General features: G+C 43.6%; 2 protein-coding genes across 5 annotated transcripts in view; both read left to right on the plus strand.

The window, feature by feature from the left end:
* Positions 1-1470: 1470 nt before the first annotated feature.
* LOC144608091 (olfactory receptor class A-like protein 4) lies at positions 1471-2403 on the plus strand. The gene has a single exon (XM_078425417.1). It carries the CDS (start codon positions 1471-1473, stop codon positions 2401-2403), a length of 933 nt encoding a protein of 310 aa, XP_078281543.1.
* Positions 2404-6026: 3623 nt separating this feature from the next.
* Positions 6027-18587, plus strand: part of otud3 (OTU deubiquitinase 3) — a 29856-nt gene continuing 17295 nt past the window's right edge. For 2 of the 4 annotated variants that reach the window (XM_078425168.1, XM_078425170.1), the window contains exons 1-4: positions 6166-6301; positions 6665-7064; positions 11120-11268; positions 15482-15594. In XM_078425168.1, the coding sequence (XP_078281294.1) occupies positions 6862-7064; positions 11120-11268; positions 15482-15594 (465 nt within the window). In that variant the 5' untranslated portion in view covers positions 6166-6301; positions 6665-6861. The other 2 variants (XM_078425169.1, XM_078425171.1) reach the window with 2 other exon arrangements.

Consider the following 18587-nt stretch of genomic DNA (forward strand, 5'->3'; position numbering starts at 1 on the left):
AACAGTGCTTGATGTAGTTTACCAAAATGCTTCTTCATTTAGGGAAGGTGCATGGCATTAAATGAGGAGCATAACATCAGTTAAAATAATTGAAAAAGGCATGTATTATATTGCTGCAAAATATAAAAAAGAAATCTTGACAACCTCCTACACAGTAATTCCCAGCTCTTTGTCAAAACTTCAGTGGTGTGTTGTGTTCCATTAGTAAATCTTACTTAAGACTCAGCCCACACTCATTATTCCGCTCATATTCAAGCCAAGGGCATATTTAGACAGAAAGAATAAAGAGACAGAACGTACAATGAATACAATCTAAAGAGTGTCCAGGAACAGAGATGTCTGGTTTAGATAGAGCAGCTGTGCTATTAGCATGTTTTTCAAGGACTAGAGGACACAGATTACATTTTGAGCACAAGATACAAGAAAGGTTTCAGGAAAAACGTCTTTCCCGGGAAGTTTGACTTGCTGCCAGCAAGGGTACTGGAAACAGAATCAATCAGGGTCTTCACATGGGAAATGGATGGACACTTGAGGGAGCCAACAGCCTGAAATAACCCGTGAAGAAAGAGTTCAGAGAAAAACTCACAACCCATTCAGGAACAAAAAAAGACACAAAGTGTTGGAGTAACTCAGCGGGTCAGGCAGCATCTCTGAAGAGCATGGACCGGTGACATTTTGGGTCGGGACTGAAGAAGGGTCACCTATCCATGCCCTCCAGAGATGCTGAGTTACTCCAGCACTTTGTGTCTTTCTTTGTAAACCAGCATCAGCAGTTCCTTGTTTCTACGCCAAACAAGAACAATTCTGCCTCAACTCTGTCGTAAATGAGTGATTCCTTATCTTCACACCGTGACCCTTGGTTTAAGATCTTCCATGAGGAAACATGCTCTCCATATCTACCCTGTTAAGTCCCTTCAAGACCTTGTGTGGTTCAATGCATTTATGACTCTTTCTCCAAAACTCCAAAGGATACAAGTCCAGTCTGGCGAATCTTTTCACAAAAGGCAACCTGCCCATTCCAGGGATCAGTGCAGAAAACTCTGTTTTGCTTGCAACAAGATTTATAATTTTGTTTAAATAAGGAGAATACTGTACATGAATTCCCAATATTATCTCACCAATGCTCTTTATAACTGAGGCAGAACTTCCCAACTTTAGTATTCTCATTATAAACAATAGATACTGTTTGGTTTCCATTCACTCATTATACCTGCTTGACAGACGACATTTTGGGTTGGATGCCTTCTCAGTCTGGAGAAGGGTGTGTGCCTACACGAAACATTGTTTGTCCATTTCCTCCACAGATGCCGCCTGACCCGCTGGGTCCCTCCAGCACTCTGTGTTTTGCTCTAGATTCCAGCATCCGCAGTTCATTGTCTTTGCATAAAACATATATCACTTTACAGCACAGCTATGTTTAATCTATTGCAGGTGCTGCTTTTGAGATCTAAGGATCCAAAAGCGAAGGGGATGGAATTTAGGAGTTCCGGTCAGCTCATCGTGTACGGTATTCTGGTATTTCTGGGGATTTTGGGCAATGTACTGGTGTTGGTGACAATATTAGCCACATCCCTGGATCACCACACCCTGGTTGCTTCGGACATCATTCTAGCAAACCTCGCCACCGTCAATCTACTGATTTCGACTTTTCGAAACATCCTGCTCTTTATTACGGAGTCGGGAGTGAAAATGTCCCTGAACCTCAGCTGGTGCAAAGTGTTCATGTTCCTTTGGCTGTGGCTGAAGTGTGTTAGCGTTTGGGTCACCTTCTGTCTCAGTTACTTCCACTTTCTGAAGATAAAACAACACTTCCATCTGAGCACAAAGATGAGGGAGATCATCTACGTGGTGGTGATATTAAGCGGGGTGTGGTTTGTTAATTTTCTCTACTCCATCCCAGCTTTTATCTTCACCGAGAAGATCGGTGTGAATCACACCAAGAAGTTGATGTTGGTCAGCACCACCGAGGAACCTTTCCTCACCTGTTCCTGGAAGTTCCCGACTCAGCGAGACGGCATCATATTTGCAGGAATCACTCTCATCCTGCACGAGTTCCTGCCCATTGTCCTGATGATTTGCACCAACCTCAGCACTGTGTACTACCTCAACGAGCACATCAGGTCTATTGCAGATGATCACCTACACAGCGTACACGTGGAGCGAACAGCAACAAAGTTAATCATGGCGTTGGTCTCACTGTTCGTCCTGTGCTCGGGCACACACTTGGTGGCAGTGTATTACTACAACCATAATGGCGGCCCTGCCACTGGCTTTTTGTTGGCCTTGGCGAACTACTGTGCCTCCGTCTTTATAGGTTTCAGCCCCTTGATGATGGCAGCAGGTCACAGTAAACTCCGGAATAAAGTCTGCAGCGTGTTACGCATTAACATTGCATCAAGTTAAACTTTTAAGTTTTCCCTTTTTTTTAAATTCCAGAGCTTTAAGTGCCCGAGGGATTACAGCAATGAATTCAGATAAAGAGACATGGGTTGGATCCTGACTATGGGTGCTGTCTGTACAGAGTTTGCACGTTCTCCCTGTGACCGCGTGGGTTTCCTCCGGGTGCTTTGGTTTCCTCCCACATTCCAAAGACGAGCGGGTTTGTAGGTTAATTGGCTTCCGTAAATTGTCCCTAGTGGGTAGGAGAGAACTAGTGTCCGGGTGAGCATTGGTCAGTGTGGGCAGAAGGGCCTCTTTCCACGCTGTATTTCTAAAAACTAAAAAAAACCTTGTTATGTAAAAACATGCATGAACCATAATTTCTTAGGGGAGGGTTCTTTGACTTCACTCTTCCCAAGATCCTGTACACAGTGGATTCAACAGTTATTGATAGTGGGAAGATCTACATAAAACATGACCTTAACTCCTCCTGACCAATGACTAGACCCACCCTTTCCCCTCCAACATAACACCCACTTTCCAGAGATTAAGGAGGCATGCAAAGCACAATTTTTTTTTAAACCAGGCACTGCCAGGTTTGCTTACCAAAATATGAAAGAAACATTTTTCCTCACATATTAGTTTAGTTTAGTTTAGAGATACAGCGTGGAAACAGGCCCTTCGGCCCACCGGGTCCGCACCGACCAGCGATCCCCGCACATTAACACTATCCTATACCCACTAGGGACAATTTTTACATTTACCAAGCCAATTACCTACAAACAAGTGTGGGAGGAAACCGAAGATCTTGGAGAAAACCCACGCAGGTACCGGGGAGAACGTACAAACTCCGTACAGACAGCACCCATAGTCGGGATCGAACCCGGGTCTCCGGCACTGCATTCGCTGTAAGACAGCAACTCTACCGCTGCGCCACCATGCTGCCCTAATAAATGGAGCAGTAGCTCTACGCTTGTGAATAAACAGTGTACAGGGTATTTGAATATGTGCTTTTTACAAGGTGGTATTTCATCTTAGTGCCATCCTACAGAACACTCAATGAATGATGAGACTACTAGCTCCACCTTGTGTTGTATTGAGTCCTAGCTGCTGTGTGCTCGTGTGTCTTCCCCTGTGATCACTCCAGATAAAGTTAAAGGAAATACATTTTAAAAAACAATATTGAAATAGCATAAATGGTGTGTCAATAAATTCAACACACCAAATTTAATAAATTGTTGTCAATATTTATTACTTCTGATGTATTTGAAAATGAACATGTTAAAGCACAGTGGAACAATAACAAAGAGAATACGCAGAATGTTGCATTAATAATATTATATTGCATTATATTATATTATATGCATTATATTTTTATGTGTACAAACCAAAAAAATATCACAGTAAAATTGCATGTTGTACTGGTCTGTAATGAGCACTGGACAGCGACTGTTGAACCATCCACAGTCGCCACTGCCGACGGTCCAATGTCCGAGGCCCTCGCGTCGGGATGATCGAAACTCCGGCGCCGGGACGGATTGAAACACTCACCGAGGCATTGGAGTTCCCGAGTCGGCCTCTTCTTACCAGAGACTGCGGGCTTCACGGTGTTAAAGTCCACAGGCCTCGCGGTTGGAGCTCTCTCCACAGTCGATCCTCGGCAAAGGATCGCAACTCCACGATGTTAAAGTCCGTGCAGCGCCCACGGATTGAAGCGCCGGGCCAGTCTCCAGGAAAGGCAGCACCACTCCAGCGTCCGGGCCTACAGTGCCCCCTGGGCCTAATACGGGACAAGGGCGGTCCCTTACGGGACAAACCAATTTCGCCCAAAATACGGGATGTCCCGGCTAACACGGGACAGTTGGCAACCCTAACCTGTTTCCATACCCTATCTCTAAACTAAGAATACCTGGGGCCAGAAAAGGGTTTAAAACTAGGGAAAGGAATGTTCAACACAAATATCAGGAAGCATTTCTTTATGCAAAGGACAAATAGTTCCCACTACCAAACAAACCCAGAATCTTTAAAATACCAGAAAATTGACATAAAGAGTTTGTGTGCTTTTTTAAATTTTGATGGAGGAGCTAAAATGGATTTTTAAACTATATCTAAGCCTATGATTTTGCATCACTGTGATTAATAAAATTTCCAGTTATCTATGAGCAATGCTCTTCATACATTTTTATTGCTTCAAGAGTATTTTTTATCTTGGGCATGTTCTTACTGCCAATTCACCTGTGACGTTTGCAATGAGTGGTGCAGGAACCATTTTGCTCACCATCTAAGATTCTACCTTTTAATTACGAGCAAGCAGTAAACTGATAATCTACGCCTACAGCCCACAATATTGCACACATCTCACCAATTTTAACACAACAGTGAATGCTTATCCAGAGGTCAGCTGAAACACTAGAGCAGCTCATTATTATGGATAGAACAGATTAATTTAAACCCACACATTTTGACACTGCCTGTGACACCAGCAATCATCTGCATATTTATGGAGTGAATTTCATAATTGCCATTTGCTCCACCACATGTTTTAATCTTAATTGTTCCCCAGTTTCCAAGCAATTTGGGGAGTTTCTCCCCATTTTGGAGATAAATCTTTTGGGTTTGTGAAACCAGGAATAATACCTACGTTCTCAGCGCTTCTTCTTCGTAAGCAGTCCTTCATGGTTGAGGATTGTTTAGAGTATAGTTTAGAGTTTAGAGATACAGCATTCCAACAGGCCCTTTGGCCCACTGAGTCCACACCCAACCATTGATCAACCATACATTAGTGTGTAGGAAAGAACTGCAGATGCTGGTCTAAATGGAAGGTAGACACAAAATGCTGGAGTAACTCAGTGGGATAGGCAGCATCTCTGGAAAGAAGGAATGGGTGACGTTTTGGGTCGAGACCCTTCTTCTGACTCTACCATACATTAGTTCTATGTGACACCACTTTCGTATGCTACACACCAGGGGCAATTTAGAGAAGCCAATTAATCCAGAAACCTGCACGCCTTTGGAATATGGGAGGAAACAGGATCACCCGGAGAAAACCCACAGTCGCAGGGGGAACGTACAAACACAGCTTGGACAGCACCCGTAGTCAGCATTGAACCCAGGTCTCTGGCTCTGTGAGGCAGGAGTGATTGTGAGCTGCCCCTGAGATTGTGCCTCAGTGTTCCTGATCCTGGTGTTCTGAACCCCAACCTTCACCACTTCCTCCAGCTCCAAAGGGATTCCACCACCAGCCACATCTTCGCCCTTTCCCTCTCCCCTTTTTGCTTCCCACAGTTTAGTTTAGTTTATTGTCACGTGTACTGAGGTACAGTGAAAAGCTTTTGTTGCGTGCTATCCAGTCAGCAGAAAGACAACATATGATTACAATCGAGCCATTTACACTGTATAGATACATGATAAGGGAATAATATTTAGTGCAAGGTAGAGCCAGCAAAATCCAATCAAAGATAGTCTGAGAATACCCCTCTCCAATACTGGCATTGGGCTAGGTTGTGCAGAGATTGTTAGGATTATGACTAGGACAGGTTGTGGACTGGAGCGGGTTGAGGGAGGGAGGGAGAATGGGTTATGTTTGGGACAGGCTGGGTTTGGGGTAGGTTGAGCTGAGATTGTGTGGCTTATGATTGGGACAAGTTAAGCAGAATGCGTTGATTACGATTGGGACGGGCTGGGATTGGAGCAGGTTAAAATTGTGCTCGGATGGGGGCAGGTTGACCTTAGTTTTTTGCCCGGGACAGAGCGGCAAAGGGACGGACACACACACACAAGGTGGGAGTTCAGGCCCGGGGAGGGGCTGGAGAGCTGTGCGTCTCGTTGCCTGTCCATGGAGGGAGGGCGGGCGGGCAGGCAGGCGAGATCCGTGCTCTGCCGCATCCTGGACGGCAGCCGACCGACTCCAGGCCGGTGTCTGGTGAGGGCGCTTCGCTTCATGTTCGGTTCTGGGCCGCGGCTCCCTCAGATTAAACCTTCCCTCTCCTTTCCCTTCCCCTCACAGAAGCGGCGGCGGTGCCGGGCCGGGCGGTGGCCGAGCGCCGGTGACCTCTCAGCGGGCAGCGCCAGCACGCAAGCCCGAGGTCTCGGACATACCTCTAGGCCAAACTCGCCTTTTTTTTTTTTTTAATTGCAAAGAATAAAATCAGCAGCAGCTCTTGTTGCGTCAAAAGATGATCACAATTGGGGGTGTTGCTGAGCCTGCCCGGCTTCTCTCCGCAACATGGCATGGGTTATAGTCACTCACCTACTCTCAGTAAATAACTCATTTTCTCTCTTTCAGGGCTTGAGTTCCCTCCATTTTGAGGTGGAAAGAGTGAGGTCGTGACTCCGGGCACCTATTTTCATCCCCCACCCCCTCTCCTCCAGCCTCCCTCCCTCAGGTTTGGCCGGTTGCCATGGTGACCCTCTGCCCTCGGACTCTCTAATCCCTGTTCAAGGTGGGGTGGAGTAGGGTGGAGGGGGGGCTGACTCAGAACCATGTCCAAGAAGCAGCTGGTGAAGACCAGGAACAACAAGAAGCTGGAGTTGGAGCGGAAGAGGGACGAGAAGGCAGCGAGGCGAGCCCTGGCCAAGGAGAGGAAGAACAGGAGCCAGGGTGGGCCAGAGGATGAGGAGTTTGTCAGCTTTGCCAACCAGCTGTTAGCCATGGGGCTCAAACTCCGAGAGGTGCCTGGAGATGGGTAAGGATGGTCGTCTTATGGTGCATCATTTTCACCCACTATGCAAGCAGTTTCAATCCTGTTGAAGCAAGATCAACATCCTGGGAAGTCACAATAATACACATTGTAATCAAAACCAGTGCAGATTGCCCATACTCAGATCTGACTTTTCATATCAAATCATTTGGTCTCTTGAGTGAAATTGGTTATTTAGTGCTGCTGATTGTTTCGTTGCTCAAGCACTATCTAACTTTAGTAGTCATAGGGAATGGAGGAATATGGACCATGAGCAGGCAGATGAGATTAGTTTCTCCTTGTGTTTTGCTCAAGATTCCAGCATCTGTAGTTCTGGAGATTTTTTAAGCTTGGTGTCATGTTTGGCACAGACATTGTGGGCCAAAGCAGAGGACCTGTTCCTGTGCTGTTGTGTTCTGTGCTATTCTTTTGATCTGTAAACATGTGGCTGCTAATGATACTTCACGTCTTTGATTCCTATATTGCACGTAACATTAACTTTAATCCAATTTGGGAGAGGGCAAAATTCCAAACCCTTTGGTCAATTGCAAGGTATTTCCGATGTTCTGAAAGAGCTGATATTTGTGTTACTCACTGTTTTGTTTGAACTATCATATAACAACCTCTTTCCAAGTTGGAAAGAGAAGATTTATGAGGATGCTACCAGGACTCGAGGGCCTGAACTACAGGGTGAGGTTGAGCAAGCTAGGACTTTATTCCTTGGAGCGCAGGAGGATGAGGGATGATCATAAAATCATGAGAGAAATAGATCGAGTAAATGCATATTCACTTGCCCAGAGTAGGGGAATTGAGAACCAGAGCACAGGGGTTTAAGGTGAGGGAGGAAAGATTTAATAGGAACCTGAAGGGTAGCTTTTTTTTTTACACAAAGGGTGTTGGGTATATGGATTGAGCTGCCAGAGGAGGTAGTTGAGGATAACATTTAAGAAACATTTGGACAGGTACATGGATATGATGGGTTTAGAGGGTTTTGGGCCAAAGGGCCTGTTTTCACGCTGTACGACATTATGACTCTATAAACTGCATTGCACAAAGTAACTGAGTGATTCGCGGTTTGCTATGACAGTTAGCTATGCAATCAATAACAGTTTGAGTTTAAACTCTCCAGACTATGAAAATGTTGTTTATAAATTGCATCATGCTGGGAAATCAGATTTGTGAGCCCAACTTTAGTAAAACAAAAACTGCCCTATTGCAAACTTGAAGTTAGTCAATATTACCTTAGCATCATGCAATAATGGTATACGAACAGAAGTCGAGGCTGTACATTTTCAATGTCGGATAAAAATAAAAATAAACTGCTGGAAGCACTCAGTAAGTCTGGGAACAGTATTTCCAGCATTCTATTTCAAATTCAAATTTCCAGAAATTGCAGTATTTTTATGGTCTGCATTATTTCTGCCTTTTTGTAAGTTTAGGCCCTTGAGGCCCAGATTATGTTTTATCCTGGTTTCACTTAAAATGCCTGGACTAAAAATGCTGTGATAACTCTCTCAATATGAAATGAAATGCACAATCTTTCAAATAGCTTATACTGTTACTTCAGACATTTAAAAAAAAAAACTATCTTGACTTTTGATATTTCTATGACTTGTTGCCAATTAAAATTAAAAATGCTCGAATTTTTGTTTAATTATAATGTTAACTTGCAAAATTAGCAATGAAAGTATTTTGATGCAATTGTGTTTGCTAATATTAACCTGGTTTGCAATGAGTGTTTGACGGCACTGGGCCTGTACTCGCCGGAGTTTAGAAGGATGAGGGGGAGGGAACTCATTGACACTTACAGAATAGTGAAAGACTTGGATAGAGCGGATGTGGAGAGGATGTTTCCAATAGTGGAAGAGTCTATGACTAGATGTCATAGCCTCAGAATTAAAGGATGCTCTTTTAGGAAGGAGATGAGGAGGAATTTCTTTGGTCAGTGGGTGATGAATCTGTGGAATTCTTTGCCACAGAAGGCTGTGGAAGCCAAGTCAATGGATATTTTTACAGCAGAGATAGTTAAATTCTTGATTAGTACGTGTGCCTGGGGTTATGGGTAGAGGGCAGGAGAATGGGGTTAGGAGGGAGAGATAGATCAGCCATGATTGAATGGCGGAGCGGACGATGGGCTGAATGGCCTAATTCTGCCTTTATCACTTATGATCTTGAATATTGCTATTTGTAATAGATGAAAGTGTGTTTATAGCTTAATATCATTGACCACAGATGTTGATCACTTTATGTATATAGGAGCTGATCTATCTTGTAAGATACTAAGTAAAAAGACAATGGCAATTCATTGAAATTGTGCAAATTGTTTAGGGTTGGAGTCGAAGCCAGTTAGCTGCAATGCTCTGCATATAAAATTATGTGAAGATACCCAGATATAATGAGGCCACCAGCTTTCTGTGTAGGTCATGCAAAACAGAATCTGCCATCGCTCCCTGTATAAGTTGTACAGAATGGTATTTAAAATTGATGATTATCTTACGTGGTTACCTCTATAACTGCTTCCAGCTCCACTACTCCAGACCCCCCCTTTTTTTTTCTCCTCCTCCCCTTCCCCACCACCCCCCACCCCCACCTGCTCCTGACATAACTCTCCATTCTCCAAATTGTGATCTGTAGTGCTCTTTTTGCCTAATTTATCTGGAATTTGCTCCCAAAATTATGGTTGCTTCTTTTCTCTTTCTTCCTCTATTGAGATTCAATTTTTCAACCAGATTATTTGCATTCAGTACTTTACATCCATGCTCTTATATTTCTCCTTTACAGATCGCCTTTAGTTTTCTACATTGAGGGCACTTTATAACTGCTACTTGTAAATTCCAGCTCTGAGACCCTGAATGCTGCAAACAGAAATGATCCTGTCCCTGAACTCCTTGTAAGCATTGCAGAATTGCATATTAAATGTGCTTTAAGGGTGTGGGACATTCAACAATTCATGGTGATACTCTGGTAAAATTGTCATAATTCATGGAATTGTATGCTAGATTACAGCCTTGAAATATTCTGCAGGTTCTTGTACTTTAAAATGCACCTCACAGAATTTACTTCTTGACAAGTCCATTCTGTTTATGTTACAGTGGTAGTATAATTCTACCCATCTATTCTAATCCCATTGCCCTGTCCTTTTTTATTGTTTTTGCTCGTTTCCATATCGATGATCAGAAAATTTACCATTAGGAAACCTTTTCATTGTAGATTATTTCCTAAATTACAGCATGATCTTGATCAGCTGGGTAAATGAGCTGAAGAATGCTATTGTACTTTAATGCAGATAAATGTGAGATGTTGTGTTTTGGGAAGTCAAACCAGGGCAGGACCTTCACAGTGAATGCTGGGTCCTTTGGGAACGTTGTAGAGCCGAGAGAACTCGGAGTACTGGTACACTGTTCTCTGAAAATGGCGTCACGGATAAATAGGGTGGTAAAGAAGGCTTTTGGTACATTGGCCATCATCAGTCAGGGTATTGAGTACGGAGAGAAGGAATGGGTGATGTTTTGGGTCGAGACCCTTCTGGATCTCGACCTGAAACATCACCCATTCCTTCTCTCTAGGAATATTGCCTGTCCTGCTGAGTTACTCCAGCATTTTGTGTCTATCTTTGGTTTAAACCAGCATCTGCAGTTCCTTCCTGCACATATTGGGTATAAAAAAATTGGGACATTAGGTTCCAATTGTTCAAGATGTAGTGAGGCTAAGATGTTTAAGAAACACTGTTCTAAGGAAATGGTGTAGATTGGTGGGCTTGATGGTCTTCAATTGGAGGAAGAATATATTTCAAAAAATAGCTGTAGTACTGTGACAATGAATAGCACTGTGACAGTAGTGTAGTATTCTACCTACAGTTGCATTGTACATTTACAAACAAAACATTGATTTATTTTGCAATTAGTTGCTCAATGACTTGATTTCTGGTAAAATACTGAGAGTGTCCTGGGTGGGGTTGTTGGGGGGGGGGGGGGGGGGAGAATGCTGAAATCACTGATTTATATTTATTTTAATGTAGTGACATGAGCTTAACTAACATTGTCTGGGTTTTTTTTTTTAAGGAATTGTTTGTTTCGTGCTCTTGGTGATCAGCTAGAAGGTAATTCTCGGAACCATCTTAAACACCGGAGAGAAACGGTAGACTTCATGATAAAACATCGGCAAGATTTTGAACCATTTGTAGAAGACGATGTCCCTTTTGATCGATATGGTGAGCTGTGGATATGGGTTTCTCATTTTTTTAATTCTTAAAACATAAAGACAAAAATGTGGCCTGCTGATGTTTAAAAAACATATACAAATGTTCACCTCATTCTCTGATTATGAAATTGGAGTGCTTTGTCTTGTATGATAGAATGTGACTATTTAAACAAGGAATGAGATCAGTTCCTGAACAGATGTATATGTGTGACATGGTGATTATCAAATTGCTCTGCTTCACATCAGTTAAACTCGGTTGTTCAGCCTAAGGGTGTTTAGAGGCCTGGTTTTCTTTCTCCAATGTCTTTTCCCCATTCATAATCCTTGGCATACCCTAAATTCCCATGGGACTCCCTCACCTGGAATACACATTCCATCACTCTTGGGGGCATTGTGTAGCTGCAGTTGGAAAGGTCTTTTTGGTAAACATTAGTGTGCTTTACACTCTGTTAGAAATTGTTTTGATATCATCCTGATCCACCAACAATGGACCAGATGGGAAGGATGAAGTAGGGCCTCGACCCAAAATGTCACCCATTCCTTTTCTCCAGAGTTGCTGCCTGTCCCGCTGAGTTACTCCAGCATTTCGTGTCGACCTTCGATTTTAAACCAGCATCTGCAGTTCTTTCCTACACATGAGGAGATGAGGAATTGTATAGGAATTGTAAATGCTGGAGTAACTCGGCGGGACAGGCAGCATCTCTGGAGAGAAGGAATGGTTGACGTTTCGGGTCGAGACCCTTCTTCAGACTGGGACTGAATTGTAATTACTTGCTTGCCTGAATTTAGCAATGGCTATTGTCTCTAATTCTGAAGGATTGTGCATTGAAACCTTCCGTCAATGATTTGAGAATCAATTCTGGGTTGATATTTTAGTGTTACACTGGAGAGGTGTGATCAGTGAGACACTAAACTAGGGCCCTTTCTCCTCTCTTGGGAGAGTTGGGTACTTCAATATATATATATATATATATACATTAACTGATTAATGGATTAAAGAAAAAATCATCATTGCAAATTGGCTGTTACAGTTGCAATGTTAAATTTGTTTAGTTACAGATACAGTGCGGAAATAGGCCCTTCGGCCCACTGTGTCCGCTCCGACCAGCGATCCCCGCACATTAACACTATCCTACACACACTAGCGACATTTTTATATTTATAGAAAGCCAATTAACCTACAAACCTGTACGTCTTTGGAGTATGGGAGGAAACCGAAGATCTCTGAGAAAACCCACGCAGGTCACGGGGAGAGCCCACAAACTCCGTACAGATAACATCCGGAGTCTGGATCGAGCCACTGTGCTACTGTGCTTCCCTTTCTAAGTACACTTCAAAAGTAAGAGAGACACAATGAACTACAGATGTTGGAATCTTACACAGAACACACAAATGCTGGAGTAACTCAGCAGGTCTGGCAACATCAGGGGAGGACATGGATAGGTGATGTTTTGGGTCCGTTGCCCATCAAAGCACTGAACTATCCTAAGATTGGAGGTATTACTTAGATGCAAGTGTTTTAACTGTGATTTAGCCACATGCAGTCTGCAAATACGGAATCTGATCTTCGAACCGGGGGGGGGGGGGGGGCTGCGGTGGACATTTTGGATAGAACTAATTAAAGAAACCTTTGTAACACTCTTTGTGGTAATTATCTGTATACATTTATTGAGCCCAAGGTTACAGTTTAACATTTCTGGAACATGAGTACAGTTAATCAGTATTTTGTCTGACTGAAATTAATGGTATTCAAAATTGCTATTGAAAAAAGGAAAGACAAATGCAGGCAATGTGTACACCACAGTAGTGCATACAATTCATATTTGCTCTCTGGATATGACCAATGCTTACAAAGGCACTCTTACTGTGTATTACTGATTTGGTTTGAAAGTGTGGCGGTGCCAATCTTCTGGCAGTGCTCCTGTAAAGGTGTTTGTGAAAGAATCCCAGGATTTTAACCCAATTGTAATGAATGAGGGAAACATGTAATTTGGTCTTGGCAGGCTGCCATGCAATTAGAATGAAAACTTAGAGATAATTGGTATTCAATGATTGTACTCCTAGTTACAGAAGAGAGGCTCTGGTTTAATTTTCACCTTTTTGTGGCCATCCAGGGTTCTGTGCAATGACATGGTGTGGCACAGTATCACAGCAATAGAGTTGCTACCTTACAGCGTCAGAGACCCAGGTTCTATCCTGACTATGGGTGCTATCTGTACAAAGTCACCGCGTGGGTTTTCTCCAGGTGTGCTGATTTCCTCCCACGTTCAAAAAGACGTGCAGATTTGTAGGTTGATTGGCTTCTGTAAATTGTCCTTGGTGAGTGGGATGGAACTAGAGTATGGGTGATCGTGGTCGGTGTGGACTCTGTGCACCGAAAGTAAACTAGGGCAGATAATTCCAAGATAAATTAAGGCTGTCTTTCTATTGTCCAAAAGAGTATATTACTGCATGATTCTGAACTCAATTATACTTGTGAAATTCCTGCCATTTCTGACAGCATTTCACCTTGTGGAGTTACTGATCGTGGATCTGGTTATGGCTGTAGATTGTCATGGGTATAGTGGACAAATACTTGAAATCCAACCTCTGTACACCTCATAATCGTTCACCCATGGTGCACAGCGGCCTGAATGTCTGGCAGGTTTATGCCCACAAACACTTCAAGGTATTTTGGTAAAACAAGGAAAATCAATTGCAAAGATTTGGAGATGGTGGGGAAATGCAGGAGTCAGAATTTCAGTATTGGGAATATCAGCAATATAGAGGAAGCAGGCCCTTCAACCCAACTCCTAATTTGAGGAAGGACATCCTTGTAATTGAGGGAGTGCAGCGTAGGTTCAAGAGATTGATCCCTGGGATGGAGGGACTGTCATATGAGGAAAGATTGAAAAGACTAGGCTTGTATTCACTGGACTTTAGAAGGATGAGAGGGGGATCTTAGAGACATATAGAATTATAAAAGGACTGGACAAGCTAGATGCAGGAAAAATGTTCCCAATGTTGGGGGAGTCCAGAACCAGAGGCCCAGTCTTAGAATAAAGGGGAGGCCATTTAAAACCGATGTGAGAAAGAAAAATTTCACCCAGAGAGTTGTGATTTTGTGGAATTCTCTGCCACAGAGGGCAGTGGAAGCCAATTCACTGGATGAATTTAAGAGAGAGTTAGATAGAGCTCTGGGGGTTAGTGGAATCAAGGGATATGGGGAGGAGTTGGGCACAGGTTACTGATTGTGGATGATCAACCATGATCACAATGAATGGCGGTGCTGGCTCAAAGGGCCGAATGGCCTCCTCCTGCATCTATTTTCTATGTTTCCATGTAACTCACCCCATGCAAACCAAGATGCCCCATCTGAGCTAGTCCCCTTTGCCCATGTTTGGCCCATATCCCTCTAAACTTTCCTTATCCATGTACCTGACCAAGTGTCTTTTAAATGCTGTTATGGTATCTGCCTCAGCTACTCTTCTGGAAGCTCCTTCTATATATTGAACACCTTCTGAGTGGAAAAGGTTGCCCCTCAAGTTTGTATTAAATCTCTTTCCTCTCATCGTAAACATGTCCTCCAGTTGCACACAATTGTGCACACCTATATAAGATCGCCCCTCAGCCTCCTGCACACCTAGGAATAAAGTCCTAGCCTGCCCAACCTCTCCCTGCAGCTCAGCCCATACTTGAAGTCCTTGCCCAGAGTCCTGGGAAAATCCTCATTCTAAACACAATCAGTTTAGTTTTAGAGATACAGCACGGAAATGAAACCTTCGGCCCACTGAGTCCGTGCTGACCAGTAATCACCCCGTACACTAGTTCTATCCTACCCACTGGGGACAATTTTCAGAAGCCGAATAACCTACAAACCTGCACGACTTTGGCATGCAGGAGGAAACCGTAGCACCGGGAGAAAATCCATGCGGTCACAGGAAGAACTTGCAAACTCCATACAGATAGCACCCTTGGTCAGGATCGAACCTGGGTCTCTGGCAATGTAAGGCAGTAACTCTGTCACTGTGCTGCCCTAATTTTGTGATAAATGATACAGCAATTTTTGGTTGGCAATGATTGAGGTGAATGCTGATGTGGTGTAGATAGATTTCTGACAAACTGTTGATAGTGAATCCAAAATTTCATCTGGCATTATTTCCTATAATTATTAATAAACATGGATGGAATTATAGTTTGGTGTATACATTGTGTACAACATTATTTTTGTATCTAATTTTCAGTTACAAATTTGGAAAAGCCAGGCACGTTTGTTGGCAATGATGTGATAGTAGCCTTTGCAAGGAACAATCAAGTGAATATAGTGATCCACCAGCTTAACGCCCCACTTTGGCAGGTAAATTTAATATGCACTTCATATTAAGGGAAGCCAAGACAATGCATACACACCAAGTGTGTAGATAGACAGTGCTGCATTAAAAAAAAAAGTCATTACAAGGAGACTACAATTCCTTGGAGACGGTGAATTTAAATATAAAAAATTCTCTATTGGAGACTCTTCCAAGAAGGTTCGATGGGATTATCCTGGTTGGAAGGTTTGTCCAATGAAGGAAACCTACAAGTTGGATTTTACTCATTGGACTTTAGAAGAATGAGAAACATATTGAAAGATGGGGATTCTTACGGGGAAAGACAGTAAATGCTGAGGCTGTTTCCTCCTGGGACAATTGAGAAGCAGTCCTCCTCTCCTGTGGCAAGGGAAGGGTGGCACGGTGGCACAACGGTAGTTGTTGCCTTACATTGCCAGAGACCCAGATTCGGTCTTCGGTTTCCTCCCACACTCTAAACACGTGCAGGTTTGTAGGTTAATTGGCTTGGTATAAATGTAAAATTGTCCCTAGTGCGCGTCGGATAGTGTTAATGTGCGGGGGTTGCTGGTCGGTGCGGACTCGGTGGGCTGAAGGTACTGTTTCTATGCTGTATCTCCAAACTAAACTGGAGAAGACTCCAAGATTTCCGTCCAGGCTCCTCTTGCCAATCTCCCCTCTTGCCTCTCTCAACAACCTAGGATAAATCCCATCAGGCCCTGGGATTTAGCTACCTTAATGCTCATCAAGAGCCCCAACATCTCCTCCTTAAATCTCAAAGATGGCCTTGCATATTAGTATTCTCATAATGTTACTGAATGGTAGAGGAGGCTTGAGGGGTTGAATGTTTCTTCCACTTATGATCTTGCATACAAAACAGGAAGAGAAGAAGGCCACTTGGCCCCTTGAGCGTGGTGGCCCACTATTTAATAAGATTGTGGCTGATGTAATTGTGACCTCCACTCTGCATTACAATCCTAACCTTTCCTTCCCCAACCCCTAACTTTTCCTTCCCCATCCCTCAACCAAGTTGCCTTTTTGCTTACGAAGAATTTGTCTACCTCTGCTGTAAAAATTAAAAATTATCAAGTCTACCTCAGCTTTCCTCAAGTCTATCTAACCTTTCCTCATAATACAACCTGCCCAATCCAGGTATTACTCCAGTTAACCTCCTGCGCGCTTCATCTAATACATCAACATCCTTCCTCAAACAAAGAGCCCATTATTGTATTTGGTATTCCAGATGAGCTCTCACCTCTACACTATATAACAGAAGCATAACCTCTTTAGTATTCAATTCCCTTAGCAAATGGCCTACAGTTACCAGCAAGCTGTACTTTTACAATACACACTCTGATTTATAACAAATGTATTTCAGCTAGGAGGTATAGGAGACGAACGAGTACATCAAATTCTTCTAATGATAGTGCATTTTATAGTAGAATTTTATCCTATTGTATTTGAATGAAAAGTTGTGGCATGCTCTGCAATTCTTCAGCTTGCATCTATTTCAATTTGGGTTTCCTAAACGTGACTTGAAGGATACTGATGATGAAGCACTGGGTTGTTTTCCACTCGAATATTGTAAATATGCAGATTTGGGATGACTAAATAACGTGGAATCTGGTGGTTTCCATGATGTAAATGCCCAGAGTTCTTCAAGTATAATTTAAATCTTGTCATCCTTTGCATGTAAAAGCATTATGATGGAATCTGATTGTAACTCATTTCCAGTTAATAATTGTAGGAAAATAACTGCCGATGCTGGTACAAATCGAAGGTATCACAAAATGCTGGAGTAACTCAGCAGGAGGCCCATGACAGAAAGGTCAGACTGGGAGTAGGAGGGGGAGTTGACGTGCTTAGCCACCGGGAGATCAGGTTGGTTAAGGCGTACTGGGTGAAGGTGTTTAACGAAACGATCGCTGAGCCTGCGTTTGATCTCGCCGATGTAAAGAAGTTGACATCTAGAGCAGCGGATACAATAGATGAGGTTGGAGTAGGTGCAGGTGAACCTCTGTCTCACCTGGAAAGACTGTTTGGATCCTTGGATGGAGTTGAGGGGGGAGGTAAAGGGACAGGTGAGACAGAGGTACACCTGCATAATGGACCGTTCCCTCCGTAACTCCCTGGTCCACTCGTCCCTTCCTACCCAAACCACCCCATCCCCGGGCACTTTTCCCTGCAACCGCAGGAGATGCAACACCTGTCCCTTTACCTCCCCCCTCAACTCCATCCAAGGGCCTCCTCCAGTGCCATAGTGAGGCCCACCAGAAATTGGAGGAACATTACCTCATATTTCGCTTGGGCAGCTTGCAGCCCAGCGGTATGAACATTGACTTCTCCAACTTTAGATAGTTCCTCTGTCCCTCTTCCCCTCCCCCTTCCCAGTTCTCCCTGTCTCCACCTATATCCTTTCTTTGTCCCGCCCTCCTGACACCAGTCTGAAGAAGGGTCTCGACCCGAAACGTCACCCATTCCTGAGATGCTGCCTGACCTGCTGAGTTGTGCCAGCATTTTGTGATACCTCCAGTTAATAATTGATTGATGGAAAGATACAGCATGGAATCGGGTCCTTCTGCCCACCGAGTCCACGCTGACCATCGATCACCCACTCGTAGTGATCGATGTTATCCCACTTTCACATCCACTCCCTACACACAAGGGATAATTTACAGAAGCCAATTAGCATACAAACCTGCACATGTTTGGGATGTGGGAGGAAACCGGAACGTCTGGAGGAAACTCTTGCGGCCACAGACAACACCAGAAGTCCGGATCAAACCCCGGCCTCTGGCACTGTGAGGCAGCAGCACGACCAGCTGCTCCACCGTGCTGCCCTAATGCGGAAATACATTTTGTCCATATGCCATACCTAATGGAATGTTCCGGGTTTTTTGTTATTGGTATTTTACAGCGCAATGAGAGCCATGCACCCATAAAATATATTACTTTCTGATTGTCAATTAGATAACAAGGTAGGGTGAAGACGTATAATGCATAAATGCAAGTAGATGCTTTA

The sequence above is a fragment of the Rhinoraja longicauda genome, chromosome 30, assembly GCF_053455715.1.
Source record: "Rhinoraja longicauda isolate Sanriku21f chromosome 30, sRhiLon1.1, whole genome shotgun sequence".
NCBI lineage: Eukaryota > Metazoa > Chordata > Chondrichthyes > Rajiformes > Arhynchobatidae > Rhinoraja > Rhinoraja longicauda.

Excerpts from the sequence above, each read along its gene's own strand:
- LOC144608091 (XM_078425417.1), top strand. The coding sequence starts at position 1,471 with ATGGAATTTAGGAGTTCCGGTCAGCTCATCGTGTACGGTATTCTGGTA.